Source organism: Drosophila hydei, unplaced genomic scaffold (genome assembly GCF_003285905.1).
Source record: "Drosophila hydei strain 15085-1641.00,03,60 unplaced genomic scaffold, DhydRS2 tig00008137-arrow-arrow-pilon, whole genome shotgun sequence".
Classification (NCBI taxonomy): domain Eukaryota; kingdom Metazoa; phylum Arthropoda; class Insecta; order Diptera; family Drosophilidae; genus Drosophila; species Drosophila hydei.
In genome coordinates this window covers 725,153-744,776 of record NW_022045845.1, presented here as the reverse complement: position 1 = coordinate 744,776, position 19,624 = coordinate 725,153, and the positions used below count along the sequence as shown (strand labels likewise).

At 40.3% G+C, this 19,624-nt stretch overlaps 1 protein-coding gene across 3 annotated transcripts; it reads left to right on the top strand.

Annotated features, from left to right (window-relative positions):
* The first annotated feature begins 43 nt into the window (after nt 1-43).
* Nucleotides 44-18,640, top strand: LOC111601799. Of its 3 annotated transcripts, none has more exons than XM_023318578.2 (11): nt 44-779; nt 2,302-2,465; nt 11,313-11,561; nt 15,642-15,748; nt 16,753-16,862; nt 16,931-17,009; nt 17,078-17,175; nt 17,231-17,425; nt 17,494-17,636; nt 17,692-17,837; nt 18,408-18,640. In XM_023318578.2, exons 2-11 carry the CDS (start codon nt 2,379-2,381, stop codon nt 18,517-18,519), a joined length of 1,326 nt encoding a protein of 441 aa, XP_023174346.2. In that variant the 5' UTR covers nt 44-779; nt 2,302-2,378; the 3' UTR covers nt 18,520-18,640. The 3 variants fall into 3 exon arrangements, with proteins under 3 accessions (XP_023174346.2, XP_023174344.2, XP_023174345.2); XM_023318576.2 differs by having other exon boundaries at nt 11,313-11,576; nt 18,408-18,639; XM_023318577.2 differs by having other exon boundaries at nt 2,276-2,465; nt 11,313-11,576; nt 18,408-18,639.
* Nucleotides 18,641-19,624: the final 984 nt, after the last annotated feature.

Below are 19,624 nucleotides of genomic sequence, written 5' to 3'. Positions count from 1 at the left end.
TTACTTAACGAATTTCCGTCAAGTTATTTGTAAAGTATTATTATAATTGCTGATAAAGTTATACATTTCCGTTATTTCTTCGGAGTTAATCAACACTGCCTCAATTTTCTGCTCTCTGAGCTCTGTTGCCCTCGAGGGGGCTACGGCGCATGCGTCTGATAGTAAACCTGCGGGAGTATCGATTCATTCAAGTCTTCTTACTAGCAACCACCGTCACGCACCCACACACACACACATTCGCACACACGCAGACACACACAAAGCCAAACGCACGCACATGTGCTTTGTTTTTATCAGCAAAGAGCATAACAGTAACGCTATGAATGATATAAGACCAAGTGAGCGCCTATGGCTGAACCATTTTTGAACAATCTGGCAGCACGATGCGACCATGGCCAACAGCAGATACGGATGAGATACCAAGTGAACGAAAGATGTGGCCAAAAAGCGAGACATGAAAAAATGTCTGTGTGTAAACACAAAACAACAAAATAATAAAAAAGCCACAGCAAAGAGCACAGAGCGAAGAGCTCAGAGCGCAGTCAACAACAACAACATAAACTAAAGCTACAACAATAACGAGAACGGACAGCAATGGAGCGGCAACTAAGCTCAATGCTAACTCAACTTGGAGCCAGAGCATCCAAAGCGAAGGCCCCACGCTCCCAGTTTCAGTCCCAACAAAACTCTCGAGCCGTAAAGTTGTTGCAAACGTGTCACACGGAAACTTTCAGTTAAGCGCGTAGAACAGCCTCGACATAAACAGTTTTTAATAATTTGTGAGTGCAGCTAGTAAAATTTAATTAACACAAATGCTTAAAAAGAAACAAACAAAAAGTTGTTTTTTTTACATTTCAAATAACAATAAAATCGCCCAAAAAACTTGTTGCATAAACTTGTTTTCACGTGCTGCTCGTTGCCAACAGTTGCTGAAGAGCGCAACAACGGAGTGAATGAAGTAGCATTAGTTGAAACACTTTGCATAAATAAACAAAAACAATAAATATTTATACGAAATAAAACAAACGGCAAATTTCATGCGAAAAAAACTTAGGGGAAATAACTTTAGGAAATGATAAATATTAATAGAAAAGCTCGAAACTCGCGCGATCAGCTCTTCGCACGCTGATCGACGCTCTTAACTTGGCTTAGACTAAGCTAAGCGTTTCTCTTCGTTGCGTGTTTGTTGTAAGCCAATAGTTAACAACTGCTGGCCAAATGTTTTTTACGTCCTATTGCATAAATTCAGTTCACGCTGCATAAATTACAAAAACTTTGCACTCGCTGTGGGCTGTTTGCCGTTGCCGTTGCTGTGGCTGTGGCTGTTGCTGATCAACATTTACCCTTAGGAATTATTAATAATACACTTTAAAGTTGTTTCTATATATTAGCTAAAACACTTTTGATACTCCACCACATTGTGTCACATACATACAGGTTTTTTTTTTTTAATGACAATGCGATCTCATGACGTAAGCGCGCTCTCGGTTGACTTTTTTCTGTGAGTCTGCGAGTCTGTGAGTCTCTTATAATGCGCGCCAATTTATTATTGGCATTTATTTATTGTATTTTTGCCAGAGCTCCAATTGGCATGCCATAAATTCATATGAGTATCGCTGAAAAACTTGTTTCGCACACTAATTCTCATTGTTTCATTTGAAACGATTTGCGAAGCTTTTTCCGTGAAAACAAGCAGCTTCATTTTAAAGTTTAATGCGCCGCTCCCCAGATCAATCAGGTCGGGGTCGCTTTTAGTTTTTCAGACAAGAGAAAAAGGCAACGCGAAATTGAAAATGAAATCGTGTACGTGAGAAGCAAATGCGTAGCTTGTGGCCCACATTGCCGCACATGTTCCAAAGATAAAAAATCATATTAAAAGATTAGAAATTGATGTAGCCGGGCCAGGCCCTATACACTTGTGTCACGTTTGCGTACTTCAAATTTCCTAGAAAGTTATGGCTACAAAACCACAAAATCTCAAAACGATCTGAACTGCAGCTGTGCCGTTGAAAGCGAGGCAGTAAACCGCAGGAAATCGTCTATGGTTGGCTCTGTCGGCAGGGCAATTGTTGAAAGCTCGCATTGTTCTCGCATTGACTCATCGTCTGATGAGCATTTGAAAAACACAAAAACAACATCGTCCACAACCACATCAATAGCAATAGCAACATGTTGAATGAGTAATTTGTTATGAACTGCAGCTGGGAGCAGCTGTTAAGCTGCCAGCTGCGTGAGGCGCATGAAATTTGCCATAATTTGCAATAACAATTTGTAGCGTGCTTGATCAACGACTTTTTGCAGTTGCCAAAAGGATAAGGCTCATACGGCGCCACAACACAACACAACACAAAAGACTTAGGCAACAAACGTGCCCCACAATGACAAACCACACAAAGGAAGCTTGCGGCTCCCGTTCGAGCTGGGCGGCATTCTGGCTGCTCTTCAGCGCTCTGCTAGTCACACAGGTAAGTTAATACCAACAACTCACACACACACACACACACACACACCGAGGGCTGTGAGAGTGGAAAAAGTAGACAATTATAAACCGTCAAATGGCGCGTAGTTTTCTTCCATTTCACTTTTCATTTGCATACAATACTGTTCTGGATGGGCCAGGCATAAAAACGAGGTTAACCGCGGGCTCTGACATTACCGCTGACCATTTTCATGGCGCACTCGTCGTTAGCTCGCACAAACAACATTCGCTGCGGGCACGTGAATTTTCCACGGCAATTTTCCAGGCAAGACAAATTAATGAACTGTGCTGCGGCCGCAGCTGCGCCAGTTGCTCAGTTGTTCAGTTCGTCAGTTCATCAATAGCCGGCAATAGGCGGCAATTCAAGCGACTTGCGCGCTTGTACTTATTTTTCACTTCTCAAATGTGCCACTGACCGAAATCTTAGCTTTTAACTTTTACCAAACAGAGGTTCTACTCGCCAGCCCTTCTGCCTTCTTCCCCTCAGGGCAATTTTCAATTGTTAGCGTTCGGCCGAGAAATGCTTTGATTTCGTTTTCGGCTTATGAAATGGCACAAATCTGTTAAAGCGACAGCTGCAAAGGCTTGGCATCAATTGAAATTGGTCCAAGCCGGTCTTTAAGCAGCTGCATGTGCCCCATCGTCTGGTCGTAGTTGTTGCAGCTAGTTAGCTTTCAGCTGCGATGGGAAGGCTAAGAGCAAAGCAAACAAAAATTTGCTATCGGCCGCTGGCCATTATTGTGGGGCTTGGCCAATTGATTGACAGCTAAAGATACAAAACTTTCAGTTTCTGCATATGCAAAGACACATTGAAGCCACTATTTATTGATGTCAGCGGGCGCCTAAAAATGACATCATAAAACATAAAGCACATAGCGCATAGCACATGCGCCCACGTGGGGCGTCAGCTAGGCGCTGGGGCTTGGCAACCACAAGTGGCTAAAAACGCTGCCTACAACTGAATGCAAAGCACAACAGCGAACAACAACAGCAGCAATGAATAAAAGCAACAACAACAACAGCTATTTACCTTTTAGTTAGCTCTGGCTAATGCAAAACTCAGAGAACCTTGAAGCAGAAACAACGGCAAACAAACGCAGCGAAGCAGCTTTGATGAACACGATCAAGATGATGAAGATAATGAGGATGATAAAGATAATGATGATGCTGATGAAGGGTTTGCTGTTCATTATGACAGTTTGTTTGCTAATGAAGATTATAATATAAGTTTACCGACTTTGAGACTGCGTATACAAGTTTTAAGACATCCACACACACGCACACACACACACACACATGAATGGGTGCATGTTGAATATCTGTTAAAATTGAAATTTTTAGCTACCTTACGGTACTTTTGCTGTTGCTGCCGCTTTGCTTTTCACACTCATTAAGTAACAAGCGAACTTGCGTTTTCTGTTTAAAGCCACAAAAGGTTGTTCACACGACGGCCAAGAGACCAAGAAATATTTGGACATGGGCAAAAGTATTTAAAATGCGCCACGCATGCGACAACTATCGACCATGTTATTAAATATAATTGTCGCCCCAATGTTAATACAATACAATTATTGACTTGCACATTAGCAAAGTTTAGAGACATGTTGTTGTTGTCGTTGTTGTTATTATTATTATTGTTGTTACGAGCCATTAAAATCCATTTCAATGTCATAGCTGACAAAATATGCTAATTTTCGGAGAGACTCATACACATACAGACATATGTTATTATATATATAATCACATATGAATAGCTGCTATACTATGCGTGTGTATTAAGCATGTCGTCATATTGTTCGAACTGTTGTTGCCCGCTAAAGTCGAAAAGGTAACAAAAATCAACAACAACAAAAAACAGACAAAAGCTATTTAAGATCTTGCGTATTTGGTCAGAAATGACGCGTTGTATTTGACCGCAAATAGCTGCACGTTAGCAGCAGGTAAAGCCATCGGTGTTTTGCATTATATATATCTATATTCATATGATAATAATGATATTCAGATGACAAATGCTTGCACACATATTAATATATCTGTATTCACTTGGCAAGCAAGCGCATGTCTTACAAATGTGAATTAAAGTGAACTACGTCTATATAGTTCCTATGGCTGTAAACATATACATATACTATATTATTCATTTAAGAATGTCGCACTTCATACCTGGAATATGATTCATTGCTTATTTCAGAGAATTGTTTTCTGAGTTTTCAGCAGCTACGCTAACAAAAGACTTAGGCAACAAACTTGTTGATTGTTTCAGATGTCTTGATTGAAGCTCTTTCATCCTAATTTATTTTTATGTATGTCTTTCAGCTTACGAAACGGTAAACTCTAGAACAGCTAGGCATTCATAAAAATGTCGACTAGCTCACAGTTGGGTCAGTTTTTAGTCTTAGTTTATGTTTTTGGAGCTTTGGAGTTCCGAATGGCAACCATAGAATGCAAATAGAATATTTGTGATGCACGCCATTATGCTCCAATTAGCAGCCGGGTAGCCAGGTTTTCTTCGTTTTGGACTCGCATCTAATCATAACTCGACCGCAATATTGTGTGCAATGAAGTGAACTACCCGAGGTGCACCTCACTGGATTGTCATGTTGTCATACTCGTAGTGGAACTAACCGCCGGCTGGACTGGGGCAATTAGAAGAGCAACCAGTTTCTATGCCGCACGCAACCGCCACTGGGTTAGTAGTGTGTCTGCGTCTGGAGACGATGTGACTAATACCGGTGCAGGTACAGGTACAGGTACAGGCACTGCTATAGGCCAGGAAGCGTTGTCGATGGCCATTCCCATTGGGTTGCCCAGCTGGGTGTGCTACGCAGTTAGATGCCAACTGCTGACCATAATTCTCACAGAATAACGCAACAAAATGAAAAATGTAAAGCGGCCTAAACAAGAAAAAAGCATGTTTATGTCATGCCAACAAAACTGGCCACGAAATCTATTGGCCTGTAGCATTCTGAGTTGACGCAATTTAACGCCGCGTTGACTTCGAGTGCAAATTATTTGTTTACTGGCCACTCGCCAGTCGCCAATTGCCAATTGCCAGTTGGCAGTTGGCATTTGCTAGTTGCCTGTTGTCAGTCTAGCGTAAAATACATTAAAATTTATGCAAAGCTCTTGGCATATTGGGTCATCATCAGCAGCAGCAACAGCAGCAACAACAGCAGACGCAGCAGTTGGTTCTCAGCAGTGCGCCATTGAGAGAAAGTTCTTTCTTTTGTTTGGCTTTGGTTAGTAGACTTCATTATTTGATTAGCTTGCATTGTTTACGTTCAGTGCAGTGCGCACTGCTCTGCTTCTGCTCTTACCACTCTTTTCGGCCATGTCACTCAACGCAGCAACAACAATTTAGCATTGATTTTTTTTCTGAGCTGCGGTAAAAGTGGGTTTTATTTGAAACGAATAGTAAAACCATTTGCCAGCTGCATTTTTGTGAAATTTTCATTGGCCCATGATTCGAGCTTCTGCTCCAAAAGTTGTACGACCAAAAGAAGCAGCGGACGAACTGTCTTTGACATTTCATGGCAGCTCGGCTTGCTTGGCAAATGATGCGCCTGGAAAGTGGCGTTTTTGAAAATTGCTCAGCGCTGGAGGGTATGTCGGAAAAATGGAAAATGGAAAATGTTGCACAGCCCAGAAGCCTAACAATAGCTCTTTCGTGCATTTAAGTGCTGAGTAAACAATTGCAATCCATTAGGGAAATTAATAAACAAAATGTCTAGTGTTTTGAGCAGAGTTTCATGCGCATCTAAATTTTTGAACAAATTTCACACGAGCCACAAATTGCATCAGTATCTGAAATATTGACGACTAACATTAATTTAATTTAATCAGTAACATCTTGATAAATGAGAATTAAAGGGCCCAAAAATATGGAACAATTATAGTAAGAATTTTCGGCTTTTTCCCAGCTGTATTGTTATTGGGCTAAGAGGGTTATGGCCGAGATAAATTCAATTAAAGGCAGCTTTCAAAGCATTTTAGCCCATTTCTACTACACGTCAAAAGCAGCGTGATGCCCTCAGATAATCGCCTTGGCAAAGAAAGTGCTGGCCATGCTCATAAGTGGCTGCATTTGATGGAAAAACCATTAAGCTAACTTTTCTTCGGCTACTGTTAGACGAGAAGAACGCCAACTGGGGCTGGCTCCGGGTACAAAGCCACTCGAAAAGCAACAATTAGTAAAACACATAAATAAGCAACAACTGTCCGCGGCGCATGACATGTTCTATGGATTTTTTTGCTGTGTGTCTTCTTCTTGCTGCTTCTTTGTGCATCGTTTAACAGTAAGAAAAAGCTTGAAGACTTTTTCTTCATGGCGCAGCAGCAACAAAAGGCCATACATAAGTGCTTATTATTATATTAGTGCTACGACAGCGTAAAAGCCATACAATTGACCCCAGCATGTGTTGAATGGGGCTGTGCTCCGGGCACCGAACAACGACAGCGACAGTGGCAGCACCAGCAGCCTCTATTCCGAGTTCGGGTCCGGGGGCCTAGGTCTAGGTCTGGGTCTGACTCTAAGAACGTGCATGATGGGTACGTGCCATGAAATTAGCGCGTCAGCGCCAAAACTTCAATGGAAGAGTGCGCCAACAATTGAAATTTAATTGTGGCAAACGCCTCAATAATTGCAACTCAGATTTTTAGTACACAGCAGCAGAGTTAGATCGCAGTCAGCTCATATTATATAAGCTGGACAGCAGCTACAGCCTGAGCCCAGGCCTGTAGCTTCATTAAGCTTTTGGCCAGGCCCAAAACACTCGATACCAACATAAATACTGCCTACTGCGACTGTACAGCCGCTATGTAATGTGATCTGCGAGCGCTTAAACGGCAATTTATGCGCTGCCAGCTAAAATACCGTGACAATTTGCAATCAGCAGCGGCAGCCAGAGCAGCAGCAGCAGCGGCTTGGCCAAGTTGGTGACTGCGATATACGAGTGGCCCGGCTGGTCGGTCTGGGGCTTTATGTTATAATTTACTTGGCAAGCTTTATTACTGCACGGCTGCATAGCGGAAATTCAAATGCACACAAAATATGTTAAGGCGCACAGCCCCTTGTGCCACCCTCCCCCCAACCCCCATCTCCCCGCCCCTCCTCACCGTTCTGGAGGCCGTCTTTTGTTATGCACGAGTTTCGTTTTGCTTCTAACACAAGTTGTTGTTGTTTTTCCGGCTTCAGCCTCAGCTTTAACATTAGCGAATTTATTTGGCAATCAGTCGAAAATATGCACAGCTGGCTGCAATCGCCTATTCGCAGTTCAGACTCTGGCGATTGTATCGCTTAACAACTATTGCGCAATATTAATGTTTTCCAAAAAGCCAGCCAAAGGAAACACACCCAACCGCAATATGCTTGTGCATGTGTGTGTGTGTGTGTGAAGTCTGGCCACAATTTAACTTAAATTAGTTGTGCATATAAGATGCAAGCTAACTTTTAGACTTTGTCCTGCGAACAGCATTGCAAATTTGTTGCATTCTGAAGGTTGAAAATTTATTACAATAATTACAATACTTAATTAGTGTAACATAAATATTATTATTTTGTACTTTTGTTCAAATTCAAATGGCTTTTGAGCTCAATACTGACTAAATTGATTATTTATAAATTTTTAGCTTTTATATATTTATAACTTTTACATTCATTCGTATATTAATTTAATTGTTATATTAATTACTCTCTCAAAATTTAATAATTCTAGCTAAATTTTAAATAACTATGAGCATTTTTTGGATTAAAATAATCTTGCTAAAATAGAAGAAGAGCAATTGTAAGTGCGATAGTCAAAATTTCCAACTGGTCGAAACTGATCAACTGATCAAAGTTGATAATATTTAAATTTTTTTTTGTTTTAGTTTGAGCGATATGCACTTTAAAATGTAATTTTTATTTTATTTTTTATTTCTTGGTTAGTATCAAATAATCGTAGTACAAAATGTATATTTTATTAACTTTAATTTAAAAGTGTTAACTGCGCGACTTAAAGAACTCAAATATAGTAAAGAATGGAATAAAAGATCAGCTGCTAGACTTAATTTGCATCCATTTAAAATGGAAATTAAAAATATAATGTGAAAGGTAAACAAACACAATAGAGTATAAGTATTCTTTAGCCGGATTAAGAGCTCGATCTGTCTCTCCGTATGTATGAGATACCTTATGAGAGATTTTTAGCACACAAGAGCGAGATGCGTGTATAATACTCTTAGATTAGGTTTATTTTAAATCATCAAGTTTTCCATCTTACTAAATTTTGTAAAATTTAACACGTTAATACTTGAAATACCGAATACTTTATCTGTTTAATATGTCAGTTAATTGTCTTTGAAAAATACATTTTAGATCATAAGCTAAAATTTTGCCCCATATACGTAGCTTGGATCTCAGATCGAACTGTGAGATCAGTTAAGATTCTATTGATTTTGAAAACAAAACTCATGTTTACCTATGTATTTCACTCGAGCACTGTCGCCTGTAGCTCTCTTTGGGGATCTTTAAGTGTAGGTCTGCATGATTCCGCACCACTCAAAAAATGTTTATAGCAAGCTGTTTGTGGGAGTTTTTCTGAAATAACTACAGATTTCAACTCTTGTAAAGCTTCTTGCAGCTTTGTCATTCTTTAGCACTTAATTGCCGCCTCTCTGGCAAAACTTTCTATTACTAATTGCGCACATTTCTGTTCGTAATAGTAAATAGTTAAAGCCGCGTCAGATGATTTTGGTTTATGGCAACAGCGTTTGACCCCTTGCAGCAAAATAAATTAGCTCTGGGCCGAGCTTAATGGGCCGGCCAGGCAACCCAGCCAGAATAGCTCCAGCTGGAGGTGGCTCCAGCTGTGCGTGGCTGGGGCTGGCACTGATTTCGATACGATTTACATGCGCTGCGGCCAAACAAGTTTGTGTTGCAAGTCTTTTGTTTCGCCAGTAATCGCAGGCCGAAAGGAATTTTATGAAAAATCACCCAAGTATCCTGCGGCTGTGGCTGCTGCTGCTGCTGCAACTCCAGCTCGGCAGTGGCTAATGACTGAGCACATGAGCCAGTCTAAATCCATCAAAATCAAAGCCTGGGCTCATTGGATTTAATGGTCGCTGCTGAGCTGAGCTGAGCTGAGCTGGAGCAATAGCTCTGGCTGTGGCGTGACTGACAGCGCAAGTGTCTAATTGTGTTTGAGATTTTCGCTTTTTTAGTGTTTGCGATTTTGTTTGAACTTTTTTCTCATTTGTTTTTGTTTTTGTTTTATTTTTTTGGAATTTGTTTGTATGGAAAGTCAGCAACAATCAGAGCGTGTTGCATAATACAAAGGCCAACAGCTGGCAACAATTTTTGTTTTGCGATTTTAACAAGCCCAACGATAGCGAAACGAGCATGCAAAAACAATTTTAATTGACTAGCTCCGGCTAAGGTACTGCAGCTCGGCAGCTCTGAAGCTCTGCAGTTCTGCGGTCTCCGTAACTGAATGTAAAATGCAAAATTCATACAAAACAATTGCATTTTGTCAAGCGACAAATTGTCATGGGAGTTGCAGTTGCAATTGCAGTTGTAGCTGGATATAAAATTGGAATTGCATTTTAGCTACGTGCTGTATGTGACCCTCGAGCGTTGGCAGCGCGCATTGAACTGCGCCGCCAAAAGATGTGGCTATATATACATATATATATATATATATATATATATATATATATATATATATATATATATATATATATATATATATAATTGCTAGCACGCAGACAAAGGAAGCGAACAGCCTTTAACTCGGTCTGTGAGTTGCAGCAGCTCTATAAATTCCTTTTGCGATGCAAAGTGGACGTTCTAGTTGGCATCAAGCACCAAAGTAGCTTAGAAAGTGGCACACTGGCCAACATGTTTTTTGGCATACACACAAGCTGCAGCAAAAAATTGGGTCGATTCGGAGCTGCATTTCACTTGACGCACAGTAGCCGCACACTCTGGCTCTGTCCGAGTCGTAAAAGTTTTAATGACTGGGCAGTTGCAGTTGCAGTGCAGTTGCCGAATTTGCTGTTGCTCGGCTTTGAATGAATGCATCCGAAATGGATTTCTCTGGTCACCTTTCGAAAGTAAATACACATAAATCAATGGGGCATGTCAGGCGTAGGGAATTGTTTTCGGCTTTTGCTAGACAGGCGCTGCCTGAGGGCCGACTCCCAAGAACGTGATCAGAGCTGGCCGAAAAGCCAAAAGCTAAAAGCAAGAAAATCAAGCGGACTCAGTGCGATTGTCATGACATGACTTACTTAACTTTTGTGCTGCTTATCTAGCGCCTACGGTCGGGAACTCTAGTTCCAGCTTAGCTTTGCCTTTTCAATTGGCTGGAGCTGGAGCACAAATTCAATTATCACGACGACGCGATGGCAACCGAAGTCGAGAGCATGCCAATAAATTATCTTCAAGCCAAATGCCTTGACAGTGCGCGACTGGAGTTTGAGCTGGACCAGAAACTGGCCCAAAACGTGCAGACCGCTGTGGCCGCCAAAGAACTCAAATTCAAACACACATAGCCAAACGCGCCTCGATGGCAGTAGGTCTAAGTTCCAAGCTTTCGAGTCGGCTGCCGTTGCCGCTGCCTTTGCCTCTTGCAATTAATTGCGACTTTTGCTGACTCTTTGGCTAACCATTAAAATTAATTAGAATTCTCGTGTTCTTATGGCTTCCCATGCTTACCCAATGAGTTGGCTAAAAACGTCTACCATCTTACTGTCATGTGCGTTCCCAGGGTACCTAAAATAGGTCATAGTTATTAGCGAAAAAAAAGAGAAACAAAACCAAAACCTAATAGCACTTTGTTCTCTCCTTTCACAGATAGCCGCCGCCCAGGACCCAGCGGCGGTGCCCGGCGAGTTTGCCCCCCATGTTACAGCCACTTGTAAGGCGGGCACCATGAACATCAAGGTGAAGTTCAGTTCCGGCTACACAGGCGCCGTCCATGCGCGGGATCATCGCACACAGCCCTGCATGGCCATGGGCGATGGCAGCGACGCGGTCGCATTCAGCCTCAACCTGTGGGCCAAGCAGGGAGCGCCCGACTACTGCGGCATCTTGGTCAGCAACGTGAGTGGAAGCAATGTAAGTATAACCAATCAGCGCTTCTCTAACCATATTAACGACTAAGATCTATAAAAAAAAAACACGAGCATATCATTTATTTCAGCTGTAACAAGATTAGTTGGTTATGAATCGAAGCACAAATAATTATTAAGATGTGAGAGCAGAGATTTTATTAGCTCAAAGTGTTTGTTAAGACCAACTTTAGATTCTACTCATCAGAAGAATAATTATAATGTTTGTTGACTTTATTATTGTCAAAGACAAATGATAACCCAAATTAAGTTTATTCTTTACAACTATGCCCAACTAGATGATACCCTGCCCCTGCATATATAGTCTTGGGTATATAAAAGAAGGCACGCGTACTTTGCTCTTCTGTTATTAGTCCCAAACTATTTGCAGTCATATAGCAAAGACTTTCACACATATATATATATATATATATATATATATATATATATATATATATATATATATATATATATATATATATATATATATATATATATATATATATATAATATATATATATATATATATAATATATATATATATATATATAACAGATATTATAAAATGTAGCTTCAATAGTTTCTGGTAATTGCTGCTGGACAAGGTAATCCGGATATAGCAATGCAGCTAGTTTTATATATATTTCATGAGACAGTTTTGGATGTTTGCCACACACAGGAATAGTAACTAAGTTATTATGCCTTTATTACCATTATTCTGCGACTTAGAAGTACAGTCATAAGCCAGGGATCAAAGCCCTTGCAGCTTTTTAGATACAGACTAATTAAAGGCTTCATGCAGAAAGCAGTTAATAAATCTACGCTATCAAAGAAAAGAGCAGCCTTAATGTGAAATAGTGAGATAAGAGGTATCTCATAGTCGTGCCTGGCTTGGGCTTGAGTGTGCTTAGCACAAAGACCTTGTCACGGGCAAGGGCTGGGACACGCATGTCCATAAATTTAAGTGAGTCTCGTATCTGGTGTACTTGGCTCTTGGCCCCAAATCAAGGCAAATCAGCAACAGCTGCGACGCAAGCGACGACGGCGACGACGACGTTGGCAACGACTAGTCGTCAGTCTATATAGTAACGATGGCCATAAAAATCAAGTTTAATCCTACGTGCATCACGGGCGTTGACAGGCGGCGGCTGCGTGTGGGTAAGCAGCCCCCAAGTTGAACAATGGCATACAAAGGCAGTCAGAGCCCAGGCAGAGCCATTAGCATTAGCCAGCGCCATATGAAAGTAGATACCGCAGATATAAATACGCATATGTGTGTGTCGTGGTGTGTTTCTATGAAGCGCTCATAATACATGTTGAACAGTGTCGAAATGCAAATTATCAGCTTACGCGTCATGTTCAAAGTTTTGAGCACGTGCGAGCGAGTACAACATTATTAATTGCAATGTCAAATCGCCAGGCTGCGCCCTGTATCCCAATTTTATAAATAAACTCTGTCTGGTAGTCTCAGAATGCCTTGGCAGGCTTACCTGCATATGCATAGGTGTAGCACACTCATTTCAGCGCTACAGCTTAGAGCTGTGGGCCCACCTTCCGTTTGCGGGCCAAAAAAAAAGGGAGGTCCCCCATAAAATTAAATCACGCTTATCGCGACGGCAGCTTTGGTTTCATTTTAGCTGCGTCTGTTGGACAGCGAGTATGATATGAGGGACAGGGTGAGGGTGGACAGCTGAACAATTGAACAACTGAACAACTGAAGAAGTGAAGAACTGAAGAACTGTGGCCTGGGAGTGTCGACTGCGCGCCGGCGTCTAGTGCGGCCTAGGCCGACGACGCTTTACAGACAGTTCACATGCCCAGACAAGGTTTTCCACGCTTCAGCTTTGACAGCATTCCAAGCTGATGTTGTTGCTCGAGTTGTGTTCTGTTGTTCTCGTTGTTCGGCGTGTGCGCGGTATTTGTGTCAAAAGAATTTTTTGTGTCTACTCAAAGCTCTCGAGCAATTTTGATTCTATTTCTTGGCAAATATTTTCGTACGGCTTTAATTGCTTTCGAAATGCCTCGACTTTGGCTGACCTTGGCCCTGCACTCCAGAGCCTGAAGTAGATCCTTATACCCAAGCCAAAGCTAGAGCTCGGCTCCAGCCTCTTTGGAGCGCCGTAATCTCACTGATTTGGTTTTTATGGCAAAGCCCTCGCATTGCCGTACTTGGCAAAGCATGAAATTGGCGCTGACAATGGCAAGACGCCCAAGCCGCGGCAAGCCAACAATTTAACTTAAAGTTCAAGTTGTTATTGCTGCCATTGTGGCTTAAGTTTTATGTACTTGAACCCATTTTGTACACCGCGAGTGGGCATGCGGCAGACTCGCAAATTGTTTGCCATTATTTTATGATGGGTGTTATGGTGTGTTCTCCGTGCAGCATTATTATAATCATCCGAATGTTAATTGCACAACACAAGCAGCAAATCTTACGCCAATTTACTATTAAGTAATTTTCAAAATATGGCCTCAGAGCTTAGAGCTCTGCGCTGAGAACTGTGCGCCGAGCCGCAGCGCATATGGAAAACTCTGCGCCAGTAATTTTCTCAACTTAAACTTGGTTTGATAATAACTTGATAATGAGCCCATCCGTTGCTGATGCTGCCTCTGCAGCTGTAAGCTGCTCGGCAGTTAATCGCTCGACTCCAGTCCTCTCGAGTCTGATGCACGAGCTGGCCAACAGATTGTGACACAAATGGCCACGCTCGATCTCTAGCTGAATTGATATTATTTTGCAGCTGTGTCTGAGGTATTTATCGAGTGTTTATTTGCTAACAGCTTCTACTAATGCCGCAACTACTCACACACACTTATATACATACTTATCTAGTTTCTTGACTTCATCAACTAAAATGCACTGATCCCAGTCGAACCGTAAAAGTAAAAATTCATTCACAAGATGCTGGCAACATTTGATACACGCAAAGATCTTAACGCAGGCGTGGGACGTCAACCAGATAAATCAGAAATAAATAATAAAGAAATATCATTTTGATCATATACATGTATACATAATATATTAAGGCATTAGGGTATAACCGGTTTGGCAGCTGCGACAAGTAAAAAAGTAAAAATTGTAAATTAAACAGACTGCGGATGCTGTGTATATTCATATACATATGTAATTGCTATATAAGAAGCTCGCTCAGTTGGTCAACTGCCTTTTTATAGTAAGTTGCTTGTATTACTTAATTGCTGTCAATTGCGGGTCAAGGCTAGCGTGACTCATCTCAGTCGTCTGAGAGTTCGAATAATGGCAATAAATAGCTCAGTTATTCAGAAGCTAATAGCTGACAGTTCAACAATTTTAATAACTCAACTTACAAGTTGCATAATGATGAGCAAGTACTATAAAAACAAATAAGAAAAAGAAGAAAAACTGCACAAGTTTCTCGTCTAAGTCTTTCGTTTTGTGCTAGCTGCCTGGTTACATGTGGCTGCACAATTAAAACGCTAAATTATATCAAATGCCAGCATTGCCGCATTCGAAATGAAATGCAAACATGTTATTACCGAAATGTCTGTTACAGTCACTGAGAGGCAGCAAACTCATTAACTCGAAAGCGCAGCTATTAAAGTGGCTGCAAAGCATAAGATTCAATGAAGTTCAGACGAATGCTAAGCATGGTCGAGAAAATTGTTAAATGAGATAAACAAACAACTGGAAAATATGTTTAGTTATATCTAGTGTGGGCCACCTGGCTCTCTGACTGGCTGGCTGACTGCGTTGGCTGACAGCGTCACACTTGGCGGCATTTTGCATTTCCTTGTTGTTGCTGCTGCTGTTGTAGCCGGGCTGCAATTACATCATAATGACAATTAACGTGCCACAGACTGCAGTCGTATGATCAGCTGTATTTAATAACCAATAAGTCCCATTAAAGCCAATGGATATTAAGAGGCCAAAGCTAAACGTAAATGTGATCACTAAAAAGGCGCTCCCAACGCCTGCAGCTCAGTTTATTAACGCGCCATTTTAAACCCAATCAACATAAATGCTCTTTACACTTTTAATAACCAGACTCTCTCTCTCTCTCTCTCTCTCTGCCATTCTCTCTCAACTCTTTAGCGCACAGAGGAGCGATCCATTCAACTGGCGGTGCGTGTGCATAAGACTCTTGAACTGGCGGATGATAAATTTTATGTGATTACCTGTGGCAAATCGGGCTACTCTCGGTAAGTTTGACTACCTAAGCTGTAGCTGTCTAGACAATTGCACTTACTACTACTACTACTGACGACTCGTATGTAGATGGTTGTAATTTGGCTAAGCTTCCGTCAGGCCAAAGTGCTTCGAGCGCTCGCCAATTTCAGATTATTTCACAAAACTTGTTTTCGGCGTCGGCGCACAACAAATGAAATCAAAGATCAAATAATGCTGACTGATATATATGTATATATACATAGGTATATAAAATATATATATACAGAGGTACTCGTAGGTGTTGCCTTTCTATTGATCTGCTATATAAGAATCAGCGCTAAACAGAACTCAAGGCCATTAGCGTTTGTTGCTATGAAATTCTTTTCTTCTTTCCAACCAAATTATTTCACATGAACAACTTGCTCAAATCAACGGTAAATTATTTATGGTACCTCTTAAAGATTACAATCTGTAGTTGAACAAACAATTTAATTTGCCTACGCCTCATTTGCATAATGCCAATGACTTTGCCACAACTCTAAATTGCGCAAGTTCGTTGTCTAAGTCTTTCGTACGGCTAGCTAAACAAACTCCAATACAAATAGAAAAACAATTTAGAAAAATATTGGGTTTGGTAAAAAAGCAAATAATTTCTGCAAATTGTTGCGCTCTGTTAACGGCACACAGGAAAACACAAGCCGAAAGCCAACAGCAAATTAAAAAGAGTAAAAAAATTGACAGAAATGCACAAAACGGGAAACAAGGTAGTGAAAATTAAAACTATTCATATAATATGGGCTATGTTGGTTGATGTATGTCTATTTGGCATAAAACGCAACTGTCTATAACGTAATGACCGGCAATTGCATAAGCATAATGAAACTGCAAGCGAGTCACAGTGACTGCGGCTGCAACTTTGGGTCTATTGGCTGCGCTTTTAATTAGCAGGCGCAGCCGCATCGAGTGCGCAATTGGGGAAGTCCACGCAGATAAACGTTAGCTAATGTACCACATCCATTTCCATTCAAATTCACAGCGATGACAATGCCCATGTTGTTCTCAAGTTTCTGGAGAATGATCACCGCGTGCGTGAAACGGTCTACGGCCACAAGTACAAGATACGCGCCGAGTTCTCCAAGCCAAACGGTGGGTAATCAACACGGTTGGCTGTCCGCCTACAGTAATCACTAATCAAGACTCCCTTCAATAATTAGATACCTATGGTCTACGTGTGGGCAACTGCTTTGCCTTTGACAAGAAGAACATCACCCTTGAGCTGACAGACGATCGCGGGTAAGTGCAGCTCAGTCTTCGACCAGGCACTCCAACTAACGAACTAACGGTCTCTGTTTCATGCTTAGCTGCCCCTATGATCCCAACATTATGAGCCGGTTTGTGCCCACAACCGATGGCCGTGCTGCTGAGGCAACACTGGACTCCATGTTCAAGTTCCCCGAGGGTAGGTGATTACCACAAATCAAAGACCATCATCATTAATTCAAATTACTTTTCAGGATCGGAAGTGCATCTCCAGTGCGATGTCATACAGTGCTATGGGCGCTGCGTAGAGATCGACGATTGCAGTCAGGTAGCACTGGCTGGGTTCACAAAGGGCAACGGCAATGGTCCACGCAAGTTTGGCCCCAACGAGGAAGGCTCCAGCATTGCGGGCACAACCGTCTTCGTTTTAGATCCTGCCGAGGCGCGACGTAAGAAGAAATCTCAACAAATATCTTCAAATAATTCCAAATTGAACAAATCATTAAATAACTTGCAGTTATATCACCAAATTGCGAGGATGGCATTCGACCCAGCTGGCTGTTGTGGTTGGCCATAACACTGGGCGTTCTGTTTCTCATCATGTTGCTAATGAACATTTTCCTATGCACTGCCATGAGCTGTAGTTGTGCCAACACAGAGGTAAGCTCTGCGCATATAGTCTACTACATAATGTACTAAATCTATATTTGTTTAGATCATTGAGAAGGAGCCCTCGATCATTGAGGAATACGATCCTTACCGCAGCTGGCATGGCAGTCAGTATGGCTCCCGGTACTCGCTGCATGGTCGTGATGCGCACAAGGGCTATACCAGCGGTGGCTCGACGATACACTCAAATAGGTCTGATAGATATTAAGCTGATCTACAAACAACACACACACACACCAACACAAAGCTCTATTCTACACTTGATATGCATCTGCTCTGCTCTTAAATTTATTTCTGGTAGCCAACACACAGACACACGCAAACATAAATATAAAGCATGTCTAAAAAGCCTTGTACCGTATCTATGTATCGTATTTTGTTAAACTCATATCTATTGTTAACTCTACTGAAGTGCCTGCCCTGCTGGACAACATCTACAACAAAACAAAACAAAAACACAACTTGTGTTCACAAACAAAAAGTTATGAATGAAAAGAAGAATGAACTTTCGTGCCTTGTATTGCAACTGTAATTAACCGTTGATAATTTGCATTTTGTTTCAAATTATGACTAACTTTAACTTTAGAACTTTGAGTTTCCATTGGCCCACACCCGAAGACACTAACCGTCCTCTTCAATGATTTTGCTAACTAAACTGTTCAGATCCTCTATTGAAATATGCCACATACATATATATATATTTAAATATATTATAATTAACTATTGATTTTGTATTGAACTTATCAACGTACTACTTCGAAGGTCTATACCAATTGATAACGATTATGCAATTGTACATTCCCGACCCGGCTCTAGACATTCATCCACGTTGCATGGACAGCGTGCACATCGCGGACCGCCCAGTAATATATGAAATCCTAATGCTTAAGTCAAAATGTGACAGTTTTTTAATGTTTAACATAGCTTAGTTATCGCCCACTGCAAATAAGTCTCAAATGTACATAACTATAACACAGTCTATCAATTATTTTCCAAATTCTTCGATGAAAATGATTTCGCTGTAAAATACTAAATGAAAATCAAAAACTTTATATCATATCATTGAAACTTTCCTAATATTTAGATAACAACTAAACATAAGTCATTAGTCTGTCATAAGTTCGATCGAATGTGTACGAGTTTAAGTGAAAAGTTTTATTTAAATGCGAAAAACAAAGCAATGAAAAAATCACTAATTCGAAATTCAACAACTTTTTACAAGTAGTCTAAAAATCGGAATTGCGTTAAAACGTGAAACTTATGAATTGTAATTAATTAATTTAAAATAAAACATAAAATTAAATTAAAAACAAACTTAATTTACTGAATGATATAATAAAGTAACAAAACATTAAAAAACAATAAAAGATTTTTTATTTTACCATTGATTTTTGATATGTATTTTTTATGGTTTATTTTAAAAAAATAGTTTAGCACTAGTTTAAAACTCTAAAAAAAATCCTTAGCAAGGATACAATTTCGAAATTAAATAAAACAATTTTCTTTTTAACAACGACAAAGTAAAATGTGATATTTTAATCAAATTAAAAGTTAATATAACAAAATATTAATATAAAGAAGGATAAAACTAAAGAAGTTTATGAACAGAGATTAGGGTCGGCGGAAAACTTTCAACGACTTTTCAAAAACCTTTAAAATATGGCTTAAGGCAAAATATTAAGAATACCTTAATGCTTATAATCAAATTATAATATTTATAATTAATTTTAATCGGGAATTTAAGCATGAACCAATCAGTCTACAGTATTAGATTGGATAGTTAAGCCTTTTACTTGACTACTTTTACTTTAACTTGCACCTCTTCCAGAAAGCCTAGGTACATAGCTTTTTATGAACTCATTAGGCCCACTTGCTTATGCATAAAAATATATATTGAAATAAAAAAACTAAGCGTAAATAAAACTTTTTTATTCTTTGATTATATTTATAAAAGTGTAGAACATGTACAATAAAATTTA